This window comes from Protomyctophum parallelum (assembly GCF_964188405.1).
Source record: "Protomyctophum parallelum genome assembly, chromosome: 9".
Lineage (NCBI taxonomy): Eukaryota > Metazoa > Chordata > Actinopteri > Myctophiformes > Myctophidae > Protomyctophum > Protomyctophum parallelum.
Genome location: NC_139706.1, coordinates 24,460,552 through 24,476,295, shown reverse-complemented (window position 1 = coordinate 24,476,295; position 15,744 = coordinate 24,460,552). Strand labels below are relative to the sequence as shown.

Here is a 15,744-nt window from a genome sequence, read left to right as displayed (position 1 = left end):
TAATTCTAAACTTCACAAGCTCATATGCATTGTGAGCTTGCAGATTTGCCATTTTAGCTATTTTTGAAAAGATTTTGAAAGGCTTAAAATGAGAGGATGAAAGTGGATTTTATTCTGATGATTTTATAAATAATTTACCAATAAAAATGAACAAGAGCCTGTGGCAAAATAATAACTATACTGTATCTATTGGAACTCTTGTGCTTTTTTCCCCATTTCATGGACGATATTCTACATCCTCACTGTCTCCATCATGCATGTATCCCCTCAGCCCTGAAGGACAGCCGGTTCCAGCTGGTGAATTTCTCTGACAACGAGCTGCGGGTGTCTCTGTCCAATGTGTCACTCTCCGATGAGGGACGCTACGTGTGCCAACTCTACACAGATCCCCCTCAGGAAGCCTATGCAGACATTACTGTCCTAGGTACATCTAACGCACATGAAACATGCACGCGCACGCACGTGCACGCACTTGCACACACACACACACACACACACACACACACACACACACACACACACACACGTCATTTGTAATATATATTAAAAATGAAACAATGTCAATCTGTGATCCTGTTTATCTTTAGCAACTGAAACTAAATGTCAGCCAATTAGGCCCTCGCGGTGCTCCACGGCATAACAACGCGGTGCAGATGCTATAAGTGATAGCTCAGACCATGTTGTTCTTTGGCAGCTGTGTTGACTCTGTGAATCTCTGGGAATGTTGACTCGGCTGCTCCAAATGATTCCTATTGAAAGTCAGCTGTGCCACACGTTGATGCCTCCTAGGAGTGAAATTACTCTAGCTTTATAATACATGATGCAGACATCCTGGGGGATTGAAAGGAATTAAGAACACTTTAAAGTAATTACTCTAGTTATACAATCGGAACCTACAGTAGCTGCAGAATTTCTGAAAGAACATTTGAGAGCGCTCGAAATAAACATGGCACTGAGTCCCTGCTTTCCTTCCCACGCCACCCACCCCTAGTTGTCCCCCCCCCCCTCCCGAGTTCAGGAAGAGGCCACTGTACTTCAGTGTGTACTGTGTACTTCAGTGGGCAGGAGACAATGAGACTTGTTGGCCCATTTTGCAGACTTCAGGGACCATGGTGTTACACTACATTTTAGATTACAACTGATGTCTGAACAAAGGTTTAATGTAGCAGAATATAGTGTGTGTGTGTGTGTGTGTGTGTGTGTGTGTGTGTGTGTGTGTGTGTGTGTGTGTGTGTGTGTGTGTGTGTGTGTGTGTGTGTGTGTGTGTGTGTGTACGCATGGTTGCCCCTGTGTGCATTTGCACATTTTCACGCCATTGTGTTTCCAATTTCCATCTCCGACATGGTGGATCAGTGCCACCAGGCAGCCCGATCATCGAGAGCCGTGAGGACGTGGTCAGTGAGGGGAACGAGACAGAGCTCACCTGCACTGCCATGGGCAGCAAGCCAGCTGCATCCATCAGATGGATGAAGGGAGAGGAGGAGCTGGCAGGTCAGTTTGGTTCAAATACCACCAGGCAGGTCCCCTTCAATACAAAGCCCAGTTCTCTGGAGGGTAGGGCTGGGAAATTAACCCAAAAATATATCGAATTTAGAACCTACTTTATTGGCTGTACATGTACAGTAGGTTAATTGAACAATAAAGAAGTAGGTTTTCTTTTTTCATCTTAACAAATGGACAAAGATCCTGAATTATACTACTTTGGATGGTGTGCAAAAATAGTTGATCTACAAGCTCACAACGCGTTGCATTGTGATTCGTGAAGCTTGTAGATCTGCTAATTTCATGAAATGTATTTATTTTTATGAATCTTAATCAAGGCTTGAATCAATCAAGGTTTGAAATAATCATATCAAGCAGCCCTATTGAAGGGTGATATGATTACATATGCATATTGTATGATTACAATTAAGGGTTATGTGTTCACTGTAAGTGAACACATAAAACATGGGTTGGCATTAATAAGGCTGAGCAATGTGTCCATGTTATATCCACGTTGTGATATTAGACTAGATATTGTCTGGGATTTTGGACATCATAATAATCGTGATTTATGTTGTGTTTTCCTGGTTTTAATCATTTAAGCCCTAATTTATACTTTAAATGGTAAATGGTGCATTTATATAGCAAAGGCGCTTTACAGAGATTGTGCATTACATTCGCCCATTCACACACATTCACAGACCTATGCTGGAGGAAACCATGCACCAAGGCACCAACCTGCAACATCGGGAGCAATTAGCGGTTCAGAGTCTTTCTCAAGGACACTTCGACACTAACTCTGGGGGAGCCTGGCCCGGGTTCGAACTTAAAAACGTAGCCTACAAGCTTATAACGCAATGACACGTTGTGAGCTTGTAATTCGGCTATAGTTTAGCTATTTTGGAATAGTTACAAATATATACTTTTTTTTTTTTTTTTACAATCCACAAAATCTGCTGTGCAAATCAGTGGTATATTTACTCAGAGACTACTGTGCCATGGATTCACGGTTTTATTTGGAATCCCAGTTTATAGTGTCCTGCACCAAACAGTCATAATGGTCTTAGAACACACATGAACCCATTAAGACCTGAGGCCCATTCTGCAAAGACGTTCTTGAATTTGTGCCAGCGAATGATGTTGCACTTCCAAGCCCCTTAATAAATCTCAACTAGACTTTTAAACATGCACCTATAAAAGGTTAAATACATATTTGTACATTTTAGCTCATACATTTCATTTGAGTGCCTCGGGCCAGCTGGAGGCTGCTGTGGAGAGTGGCATCTGATGAGGTTTTGATTAAAGCTAATCAATTATTCATTATGTAGGTTACTTATACAGTATCAAGAAGGATATTCATTTCTCATTTGTCATAATATTTATTATTAGTAGATATATCGAAGCTAGTCGACACAGGAGTTATTGAGCTTAAACACAAAGCTAAATGCCATGATTGCCATCTGTGCGCCTGGAAGTCAATTTATTTTCTGCACGTTTATGTGATGTTTAGTTCTGATAGAGGAGGAAGAGACAACATGCTGGTTAGATCAATGAAATCAGTGAAATCATTTTAGTGTGTGATCAAGCAGCCTTGGCAGGATGCTTGATTGTGCTGGAACTGGTCATTGATTGATGTTCGATTAGACACGTCTGCTCCAAAATGTCAGACTCCGTCTTCCTGATTCTCACTTATCCTTCCACAAAGCAGTAGCCATTTTCCTGACTTCTGGAGGTTTTGAATAGCCTACTACACAAGTATGTGTGTTATTGCATGTGTGCGTACAGTAATTATAGTTCTGCCTGAGAACGATTATTGTTATTGAGCTAGGTTTCCATATCTAAAGTACTTTATGAGATGAATCATCACCCATAGCTAAGCAGTGTCTGATAAAAGAGATGTAATTAAATGTCAAAAAAATGTACAGTAGATGAACAGAGAAAGAGAGAGCGAGAGGGAGAGACAGGACCTTGGGAAGTTTAAACACCCACTGTATCACCCACCGTCTGCGTCTAGGGCTTTAAATAGGATTAAATAATATTAAGCTATGTTCTAATAATACCCGAATTGCTGTTTTGTAAATCAGGATCAAAAGATGGCACAGATCCACATTCCTACTACTATGGTCTTAAGTTAAATTCACAGATGCATACACGTGCATGCAATAAAAAGCAAACATAATTGCAGTGATTTCTGTGTACTAATTGCACACAATACCAGTGGGTTTTACATTCTGGCAGCTCTGACTGGCCAGAACTATAGTAATAATAGCATTATTCTTTCACAGATGCTGGAAGAGCGGTTACATTTAATTGCCCTTATGAGCGCCGACTACTGACGAATCCCAGTGCTTTGACTTTTATACAGGCAGGTCTAAGGTGGGTGGGTGTGAGTTACGTGGGGTTAATAACAATCAAGAGGCCGCACTGCCCGCACATGTGTGAACCTACCATCATTGGCAGTGGAACGGCAATGTTTTGCGCACCTTCAGTCCGGCCCGGCCGGCTCCCCTGTGACAGGGCTGAAATGGAAGTGTGCTGCAGGTCAGCGAGGGGCTGTAATTATTTCCTCACTTCATTAAGTGCGGGTAAACCATCACACTCAGCACTGCGGCTAATGCGATGCGGTGCCCCTGTGGCATTGTAATGCTCTCTAAATGAATGCCCCTCTGACAGCCGAAGACCTAGTGGGCAGTGGATTACTGCAGGGTGAGCCCCAACAACAGTCAACCCTCAAGCTACAACAGACACTCATTATCAAGCTTATACAACCGCCCTTTCTGCTCTCATCGAACTTGAAAGCCCGAGGCAAATTTGAATCCTCTTAAAGATCTTCTCGGCTACATCACATCAGCAAATGTAATAAATACTAAATTTTATTTAAATTCAACTGGAAAGCGGCACGGCTCCAGAAGAAGTCATGCACCCTGTTACGGTTAGCAATGGTTATTAATGCAAAAAGAATCTTTGTTTGCCTTTCTGATTCTTTCTCTGAAATCCTAGGCGAGTTGACGGTGGAGGAGGGCTACGACAGAATGTTCACCGTCTCCAGCCGTGTGAGGTTCTCTGTCTCCAAAGAAGATGATGGACTTCCAGTGGACTGTATCATTGACCATCCAGCTGCAAAAGACCTGCAGGCACAGAGACACCTGGAAGTCCTATGTAAGTACACCACACGTGTTCAATAGTTCACTTGCTCTTTAAAACCTTGGATACTGTAAATGAGTTTTCTTTGTGATACCAATAAAGAGGAACTATAGGTATGTTAGTTCCATTGATCCCAGCCAGATCATTAATAAAAACATGCCCACACCCCACCCATCCGACCACACGACACGTTAGCCGAAAGGCGAACGCTTTTGAGGATTTCAAGTGGGCCCTAATCCGGAAAATGTTGGGAACCACTAGCTCGGTCGTGATTGGATTCGACTGCCTGTGAAGTAGTGGGGCAACAGTATGCAAATACAGTATGTGGCGGGTTTATCACCAGAGGCATTTTTTGGTAATCCGCACCTTGGAAATGCTTGAAAAGATTCCAGACCATTATGTACGATTGTACGCAGTGCTATTAATCTGGCCATGTCAGGCTAGAGAACCACTGTAGTTGTTGGAGCCCAGGAGGAGATTCAATATAGTGTTCTGACAACTGTACAGCCTATTGCATGATCATTAGCCATATGTATCATGACATCTTGCATTCTAAAAGGGGCGGAAATAGCTCAGGAGGTACAGTACAGTAGAGTGGTTGTCTGGGAACTTTCCAACTCTCATACAACTGGTTTGATACCGGCATCATGTCCTTGAGCAAGACAATGTAACACCTAACTGCTCCTGACAAGTAGGTTGGTGCCTTGCATGACTGCCTTCCGTGTGGTAAATGCTGGGCAAACAGTATATTATAAAGTTTTCAGTGATCAGAAGACTGGAAAAGCTCTATACTGTATATAAAATGCAGTCAATTTACGGTAGGCTACCATATAAACTTGATCACTTGCAGTATGACATTTGGGACAGGGTAAAATTTACTGCATCAGAAGTAAAGTTTTCCACGCGAGATTTTCAAAGAGGTAAGACTTTACACAGTGTTAAACATCAAAGAAAGGTTAAGGTACCCTTTTTGTGTTGAATGAAATGTTTTCATACAGGCTAGTGTTTTGTCTGACCTTTCAAAGTAAGACAGGTAAGCTGAAATGAACTTGCCTGACATTTTGATAATATTTGGCTAGCATTGATAAGAGAAAATAAATAATGTTATTGTACTGTAGGGAGGGGTTGATGTCTGCATAGCAAATAGCAGATCAGTGATAGGCTCTTTGAACATGTTTGTCAAGGCCTCTGTCTGCCAAAGCTTAATAAAATAAAAAATAAAAACAGTAGACTGTATACAGTGTACTTTACTTATTTTCCCAAAACTTTCATTTTCATTTGTCTCTTGGAGTTCCATTTTGGGTGAATCTTTACACAGAGTTTTATTAACCCTGGAAATGGTAGCTATGAAATGGAAATGGTTGTGTTGTTAAACCTCTAAAACCCATTTTTTCAGATAAACCTGAAGTGAAGATAGTGGTGACATATCCTGAAGGTTTAACTAGAGAGGGAGATAACCTTGATTTGACATGTGTTGCAGAAGGAAAACCACAGTGAGTATTCATATAAATTAACACACAACACACAGCACTGCATGTTACCTGGTAACATAACCACGTTTTAACTTCAAACACGCCCATGCTTCCGCAGAGGGCGGTTAAGCGTTGATGTTTATCAGCAGTGCAATTGATGGGTTCGCAAGTTTGACATACAGCAGCAGCAATCGATACAGCTGGCGTTAATGGATTAAAAAGGTGGGCCTAATTGAAAGGGACAACCCACCGCAAGAACACTGGCTTTCAAGGCCGTAGCCACTTTTGAGGAGGCGGAGGTCAAGACCTCAGTAAATTAAATTGAATTGCTACTAAAGTGTGCATCCCACCATTGCACTGCTCCACTCACCACACATCTTGTGGTGCCATGGAAGTAGGAGCAAAACATAAGCTAGCACTTTGTCACATGGGTCACATTTCATCATGAATTTGATGCATAGAAATAACCTACTATATTTCAATCCTGCTCAAATAAATGCATTTCAAATGCATGATGTAAATTTAAGATTTGATGATGAGAAGGGGCATTTTAAAGTTTCAAAACAAGCTATAAAACAACTCCATGTTTCGACACTATTTTGTTACAGTTTGCCCAGTGTGATATTTAGATTATTATTTATATAGCCTATATATTGTTTATTTTATTAACCGTAATTGACCAAAATCATCCAATATTTTGTCCAGTTCCACTTTGACATCCCTTATCTGTATACGCATGCATGCACACACACACACACACACACACACACACACACACACACACACACACACACACACACGTATCAGCCTCTAAGACAATTGGGTCCTATACTTTGATAGGATTTAATTCCTCAAAACGGGTTTCTTTATGTATGTTCAGTTATTGAAATATTGGCCTATTCATGGTTGTTATTGAAGTCTGATGCCTATGATGTTGGTGTTAATTAACTCCTTTTGTGATAATATTATTAGAGATTTTGAGAGGAAACAGAGAATAATGAAAGGGCAGTTGGACAGAGGGTGAATGGATAACAGGAGAGAGGCAATAGAGTAGAGGTCTGCGGTTGCCAACAACTGCGTCCTATAAGTGATTATTGATTATTGTCTTACAATGCATAGATGGGGTTTGGAGTGAGGGGGGTATATGGACAGGGATCATGACCTCAGTATTTCAAAATTCCCGTCAGCCCTTCTGGCTTTTATTGTAATTTATATCACCGTTTTATTTTTGGTCTGTGTCCTATATGAGTCATCCTAGCCAGTCATTGTGTTAGGACTGGACAGAATAGTTTTAGCTGGTTAAATATAGCTGTCATTAGTCATTATTGCTGACACATCACATGCACATCAGGATCCATGGGGACAGTTTAGGGTCACACAGTTCTTGGGAATCTTCGTGCTGATGGGATATTCTTGTTTTGTCTGACACTTGGAAGAAAGAAACGCTGAAGATGTGACACTTTCAACCGGTCCGCTCCACATACATTTTCTTAATCTCAGAGCACTTCCATAACCTTTTTCTTTACATTGTACTACTACAAAGCCAACAGCGGTAACCAATGTTACTTTTGTAGACTCTCAGAGTTTAGACATTTACTGTGAACAGCCCTGACCTTTATGTCTTTGCCGGGGGCGTGCAGCGTTTGAATGATGTGTGTGTTTTGTTCTCCCCTCAGTCCCCATCAGATCAGCTGGCTGAGAGTGGATGAGGACGTGCCGTCTCATGCTGTCGTCACTGGCTCTGAGCTCTACATCGAGAACCTCAACAAGTCCTATAATGGAACCTACCGCTGTGTGGCCTCCAACGTTGTGGGGGAGGCCTATGATGACTACATCCTTTATGTTCACGGTAGGTGTGGCAAATGTCATTGGCATGTTGACTTTAACCCATTTAGGCCTAAGGTCGATTCTAAAAACGCCTCTAAATCCTGACCTAAGGTTTCTGAAAAACTTCAAATATTTATATAGCAAAAATTACATTTTTGAATACTGTACATACTGTACAGAACCCAAATATGGGTGCCCGGCCTGAGGGGGTAAGATACCAATAGGGGTTCCCGCCCCGAAATGGGTTAATCACCTTGAACCCTAGTGTCCCTATTCCGGTGTGAACATTTCGTCGTCAAAACTAACAGATCTACTAGCTCACAACGCATCACCTTGTGACGTGTTGTGAGCTTCTAGATCGGCAATGTTTGGCAAAGACAATTTGGTGGTGTATACAGTAGAGGGCATGCGCATGCATAAAGTGAGTGGCAAATCGAGTGGCAAAGTAGTTAAATTTAATCACATTTTCTGTTTGTCAAGGTCAGGAAGAAGGTTTCTTTGCCACTGCGTATATCTAATGTGCGGCTGAGCATAGACATGGTAACACCCCGCCTGCCTCTGATTGGCTTACCGACACTGCCCGGCCTACCGACTGTCCTCCGAGATGCGAGGTTCCTCCGTGGTGGGAAAATAATACAAGAGATTGACAGCTTGGCACGTGCAACAGAATGCAGCCTTGTAACTAACTTGTACGTTTTATTTTTGTAGAAGAACCAAACTAATATTGTTTATGCCGTTTGCTTTGATTGAATAATTGATTGAACACACGTGTACGATGTACTATGATTTGATTTGGGACTGTACTTCTAAATAAAGTACACTCCAACAAAGCATTAATGTTTCACGTTTACACATACAAATAAATTACACAATAATCAACACAAACACTTAATTTAGAACACACCCAAATCAAATCATATTACGGTGTACATGTTCAATCAATCATTCAATCAAAGCAAACTGCATAAACAATATTAGTTTGCCTCTTCTACAAAAATAAAACTTACAGGCACTTCTCTTGTATCATACCGATACCGTATACTTGTATTATTTCTACACTACATCGCAGCAGAGATCAGACTATCCAGCATAGCTATATCCACCTCAGTGGACAGTCAAGACGGGCAGTGTCGGTAGGCCAATCAGAGGCAGGCGGGGCGTTACCATGTCTATGCTCATCTGCACATTAGATATACGCTTTGCCACTCAGTAGGCGTCCCCACATAACTTGGGATGATCATGAGCATACCCTCTATTGAGGACAAAGAGTGGACCAACAGAGCCAACTTTATTTGAGTATAGAGGCTGTGGTTAAGCATGTACATCTGCACATGCTGTGCTGCTGACACAAGCTGTGCAGATGTAAATACAGAAGTACTGTAGCTACTGCATATGTCAGTCTGATGACTGCACTGGAAATATTGACATGGAAAGACTTGCGAATGGTGTTGATTGAATTTAGCATTGCTGCATTTTGACTGTGACAAGCATGGCTAAGGAGGATAAATTATGCTTCTGTAACCGTAATTACCTTGACTGTCACAATGTATATCATTGCACTACTATGCTACTGCCCCTGACTATACCAAGGAACTAGTCACTATCTTCTACTTTAGTCTATGAACAATTCCTGAAATATGTTTCTGAATTTCTGCAAAGAGCAGTTCTCTTCTAGCCTTTTAGCTTACTGTATAGTGTATACAGTAAATGAATGCTGACTAAATATTCTCTTCGTAATTATTATGTTATTTATTTTGGGGGCTTTTCTTAGGCTTTATTTGATAGATAGAGACAGGAAACACAAGTGTAGGGGACCGACATGCAGCAAATGTTCTGTCCTGTACCAGAAATCAAACCATGGACTCACTTCTGTCAGGCATTAGAGACCGTGTGGTCCACACAATAAGCACTCAGCTATCAGGTTGCTCCATATTATATAACATTGATGGGAAAATAAAATATATCCCCTAATGCTTTGTTACAGTTTAATTTAATTTGAGAGATGTTTAACATAAAAAGAAAAACAGAATGTTATTTGGAGGTTATTAAACTGGTATAAATGCATTTCGATCGAGGCATTCTGTTAGAGATTTCCATCGGGACACGCAAAGCATTTGTGTTGCTGCTTTCAAAGAAAGAATTGTGTCAAAATATTATGATAAAGCCTACAGGCACTGCTAACTTTGCTAGTTAAATTCTATTTTTGTGTGTTTTTCTGCTGCAACAGTTGTCTACACAATTACACTTGTAAATTGCTCAGTACGAGAGCATAATCTAAAAGTCTAATAACATAACATGTTAATGTAATTCTTCCAAATTTGCCTTCAGTATGCAGCGATGGTGACAGCCAAAGATGTTTAGCTGTCACAGTTCTGCATTTAATATGCCGACAAGCCAATAGAAACACAAATAAGTTCTGTTCCTACCATTTCTCCGGGTGGATTAAAATGCCAATTAGCATTGCGTGCGGGGTGGGGTGGCAACCGGTTTTGCCGACTTGCTAATGAGGGACCTTTTAAAACAAAGGCAGCTTGCTGTGGTTTCCAAAATCACACCAAGCTAAAAGCATAGCCTCCTTTCGTTGGCTACAACAGAAATGTCCATGCACAGGGTGAGGGGCTGCCAATGTCACTCAGAGGTGAGGTGGGAAGTCAGATCTCAATTGACTGGGCTCGAGTGGCCCGACATACTGCATGAGTCATTGAGGACACACAGCATGTGTTTTTCACAGTTATTTGGCAAATGAAAAGCTGTGGGGGGAAAAAGAAAATACATGTTGAGTTTAGTCTTATACCGAGAAATGGAGTGTGTGTGTGTGTGTGTGTGTGTGTGTGTTTATATTTATTAACATACTCTGACTCATAGGCAGATGTTGTGTATGTCCCTTTCAGAGTAGAGTATAATAATTAATGTAACCATACATTTGCATCTATAAGTGGGACATCTGCCTGTGAGGCAGGAAAACTCCTACGTCAGCTTTGGAAGCAGAATGATTGGCTAGAGGTGAAATAGTTGCATTGTATTTTGATTAGTTAGACCACAAATGGGGCTGATATTATGCCCACAAGACAACTTTGTGTGTGCTTGGAGTTGCTTCTGTTTTGTGGTATCATGCATGTTGATTGGTGCACATTTGAAGGTAAATACACAGTACTGAATCTGACAACAATATTGTCACATCACTGTCTACAGGCGTAAAAGGTGGGTGGGATTATAGTTTTTGTTCAAGCTCCATATTTTTTGTTACTTTCAGAAGAAGAAAAGAAAAAAGGGGGAGCAGGGGGGAAGAGGGGTTAATAAATAAGACGGGTAAAGAAGACATCAGGAGAGGCAAATATTGTCTTGAAGCATACAAAGAATGAAGCAGCAGAAAAGCTTTTATAAAGGCATGATATATTTATGCTAAGCTGAGAGCAACTTGATTGCTTTGACATTCTCGTGAAAGCAAGAAGACACATTGAGGGAATTTCTTCACATTTGGAAGAAATATCCACTTGGACTCAAGGACGGACTGATTAGATTTTGGTAGTCAAAAGTCAACGTAAAAATAATAATAATTTGGATCTTGGGTTCCACATGGGAGTGGTGTGGCTCCCTTTTGGATTGTGGCCAGCCTGTGATGTCAAATGTCAGCTGTCTCCGACATACAGTATGACTCAAAATGTAGCTATCAGCCCAATTTAAGCCTGTATTGACTGACATTAAAGTTAAATTAAATTAAATTAAATTAAAAAACATGTGAAAAAGAAAAATGCATGGATTTACTTAGCTATGGTAGTGTGCATATGAAACTACATAAATGTAGATGGTGCCGACATATGGGGCGCCGACATATATGACGCCGAAATATGGGACCCGACCGACATAGGGGATTTATCGACCGACTAAGTCAGTCGATAATTCACCTCGCTCCTGCTGTCAATGTATATTCTGTATACTTTTCGTAGAAATGTAATGTATTCATGCATTATTTGTTGTATATTATAATGTTCTGTATAATATACAGTATATTTTTTGGCATGTGTCATAGGTAGATATGTGTAGGAGCCAAAAAGCTCAAAGCCAACATGAGCCAAAATGTGCATCATAACTAGAGTTCTCAACAGGTTTGCCAAATGACAGGACAATGAGAGAGACTAATAAAATGTCTACCAATCTACTGCAGAAAGGATACTACTCCACTGGCAAAGAAGGCCAAGAAGCATTCTCTCTTGCATTTGGTTTTCCATGCGGGAGAGCCAGGTTCAAATTCCATGTATTACAATTGCACTTAAGGACACAAAACTTACGCTTGAAAGTTTCTTGAGAGAACCCATTTATAAGTCCACATCACTTTCACTGTGATTTGTATAATACGTAGCTTGCAGAGTTAGTTCAGTCAGATATACTCGAGCGGCTTCATGCTATGCTCAAGAGCGCATGCATATACTTGAGGGGTTAATATGCTGCATTACTATGTGGGTGCGTACAAGACCCACATGTCATATTATGCTGATGTGGCAGTCAGCTGACCAATTGGTCAGGGTATTTAAGCTCACTGCATGCATTCTTCCTGCCTTCCTTCTGCATATGGTTCCTGGACTCCTGGTTGTTATGCAATGTTTGCTCCCACCACCACCCCAGCACCACCGGGGTGGGCTCTGGTATTTCTGTTCCCCATGGGGGGTTGTTATTGTACATCTATCTCCCTGCTCTTAATGTTTAATGATGGTGTTTAATTGTGCCGAGCAGGGAGAAAATGTAGCAGAGCCGAACGGCAAGATAAATATTATGCACACTTGTATTTTCATTTTATTATTAATATTGGTTAAATCTATTTGTGAGTTATCTGACTGAACTGAAGATTTTCATAATTCCTTCTACTATACCTAGTGCATTTGACCAAGGAGTAAGGACAGCAGTGTAAAGAATGGCTTTAGTTTAGATTGGATATACAGATGCAATGATGATGAATGATGGCAATAATGTGTTTAGCACATACCAGATGTCTTTATTCACAAAGAGAGTGATATTTGATCAACACACACATTTATTTAATAAATAAATGTACATTACATTTATTTAATAAATAAATGTAATGTCAACAAGGAACTTTACTGGCAAACAGAATGGTACTCCCACTGGGATTTCCTGACAGTGTGGTGAAGAAATTGGATGAGAATATGGCAGGTGCTGCTGGCAGGTCTTGTCCTCGTTGGTACTCAGCCATACTGAGAACTGTCAAAGTTCACTAGATTTCAATTTTTTTGGTTTCTTGCCCAAACATTGTTTTTGCAGCTGATTTCTGCCCATGTTTGACATGTTGAGTTATTTACACAGCAAGGTCGCAGCCCTTTATCTTGCACTGATTGATGTAGGGATAAGGCTTTGTGTGCAAGTGTAAATACATTTTGGCCTAAAGGTGGGGCTGGAGGAAAGGCCATGGAATCAGCCAAATCAGAAGGGTCCATCCTTCAGCGAGCATGAAGGGGCGCGCACACGCGCACACACACACACACACACACACACACACACACACACACACACACACACACACACACACACACACACACACACACACACACACACACACACACACACACACACACACACACACACACACACACACACACACACAATAATCCAGCCTGTAGTGTGCCTTAATGTTATCGCACCATCAGACCTTTTCACATGTGACAGAGGTTTCCTGTGTCACACTATAACTCTGCTGTTCCAGGGTTATTCGTCGATCGTGCTCTGCCAGGCAGATGATGGCATCTGCTTGTTCCTCATGGACCCCTAATGATCGCTTCCAAACTAAAAGGACGACACATACTGTATGCTGGCAAATAGCACACCAGTAAGACATAAAGGCTGCCATGGCTAAATTCCCATATCCCCATATCCAAGGTACTGCTCGTCTGTCTTTAGTGCAATGAATGCGTTTAGGTTTTTAGAAAAGCATTTCCTCTTTAGATAAGATAGAATAGTTGATAATTATATAGAAAGATTAGAATAGTTATACATGATATCTGCTGTTTGAATTATACTGTACTGCACACACAGACTGCATGATGCAGGACTGAAATTGAAACTATATACTGTACTGTATTCATTAGCAAATGTGCTGTACATCTGTACATCATGTTTACTGCTCAGGAAAATGTGAGCCCCTTATACAATGTATATTTATCTAGCTGGCTTACCAATCTTAGAAGTTGTGTGTGATTGTGTGTGATGTGATTTACACTATTCCTGTAGAACAAACCACCTATCCACCGATTGTACCGCTTCCCATTAAGCTCTGAATCTCTGGTGTATTAGTGTTGGAGGCCCTGATAATTTATTTTGTTGTAATGAGACACAGGAGATTGGTAAAAAAGGTGCTAATAACAGTGTGTTATTATGTTGAGATCGCCATTCCTATTTTCCAGAGGATTAAACGCCAGATGAGATCATGTTGTTGTCCATATGAGGATTTGTTTTCCCAGACCAATCATTCCGGCTACAGTAGCTTAATTAGTGTGTTTATAAACATGGGTTGGTCTTAACATGATAACCATATGCTCCAGTTTAACAGGTGCATTTGTGCATGATTAAGGCCCTCCCATTCCCACCAAATCCTGCTCCCATTATCAAACATAATCTCTTAATATAAGCTGGTTTGGCTCTGGTTAGTATTGTGTGTTGTAATGTATACAGCACCTGTGACCTGTATAAACATTTTCTTCCTTTGGATGTGCTTTGTTTACCCAGCAATATCCTACGCCACAGCTTGTTCAGATATGTTCAGTGTTGGCCCCAGATACATATTTTTCGTTATCAATATCATTATGAATTATTCACTTTCTTTGGTCTCCCACTACTGTCATAATATAAGTCCTTTGTCATGAAGATTAATCACTTTCACCAAATGTGGTGTGGGGAGTGTAAATCCATGTCAATTTGAATCCCGCTTTATTGCCTTGCCTATATTGTATTTGGTTTATCAAATGGCTGAGAAAGAGGATATTCTACTTGTTCTGTACTTTGCAGCAAACTATGAGTGGTGCCCCTTGGCGGTGTCAAGGTGTAGGAGTAACAGCCCTGTTCTGACCCGGTGCTATAACTCACACCTACTGCCTGTTGGCAGAGGAACAATACTGCCTTTATAGTTCTGTGGTTTACACTGCAGTTGACTCTTTGGCCCGCACGTTTCCTATAGTCATAAAGTCGGCGATTCCCACAACTCATCTGAGGTTTGTAGCCTTGAAATTCGGGTTCAGATAGGGTTACACAAGTATCTCTCAAGTGCACTAATTAGTTTTAATGAAAAGCTGCACTGAAAATATCACGCTGATTAACAAGGTCTACTAAAGTGTGTGTGTGCGTGCGTGTGTCTGTGCTTGTGTGTGCGTGAATATAGCGTATGTATGTATGTATGTACAGTACTTGTACAGTGAATGTATTTATATAACATAGATATTTAATTTTACCTAGAGATAAGCAACATTTGCAAAATATAAGCAGAAAGCTCTGTATCTGCAGTCAGGTTTAAGCAAGCGTAGATTAACAATGTCTCCTACATTGTTTCACTGGTTAAAAAAAAATCGCATTTCGAATTCCACACAGGTACAAATGCTCCCTGAAAATATAGCCCCTCCTCCGTAATACACTCATATGATATTTCAGTTCTCATAATGTTGAGCCCTGAGTCATCGAGCCTGGAAATTGCCCATGGAGAATTCTTGTTCGCCTGGCTATTATATGTGCCACATCCTATCCAGGACTTTGTGAAGACCCTCTTCCCTGATTGGCCAATTCCCCTCTCCCAGACACTGACATTTCAGCTATCAGACTG

The 15,744-nt window shown here is 40.9% G+C and overlaps 1 protein-coding gene across 3 annotated transcripts in view; it reads left to right on the top strand.

Annotated features, from left to right (window-relative positions):
* cadm1b (cell adhesion molecule 1b) overlaps nucleotides 1–15,744 on the top strand; it is a gene marked incomplete at its 5' end in the record, with an annotated part of 166,983 nt that overhangs the window by 126,178 nt on the left and 25,061 nt on the right. For all 3 annotated transcript variants that reach the window (XM_083773606.1, XM_083773604.1, XM_083773605.1), the window contains 5 exons: nucleotides 272–424; nucleotides 1,354–1,491; nucleotides 4,483–4,641; nucleotides 6,023–6,119; nucleotides 7,775–7,947. In XM_083773606.1, the coding sequence (XP_083629732.1) occupies nucleotides 272–424; nucleotides 1,354–1,491; nucleotides 4,483–4,641; nucleotides 6,023–6,119; nucleotides 7,775–7,947 (720 nt within the window). The remainder of the gene's footprint in view (nucleotides 1–271; nucleotides 425–1,353; nucleotides 1,492–4,482; nucleotides 4,642–6,022; nucleotides 6,120–7,774; nucleotides 7,948–15,744) is intronic.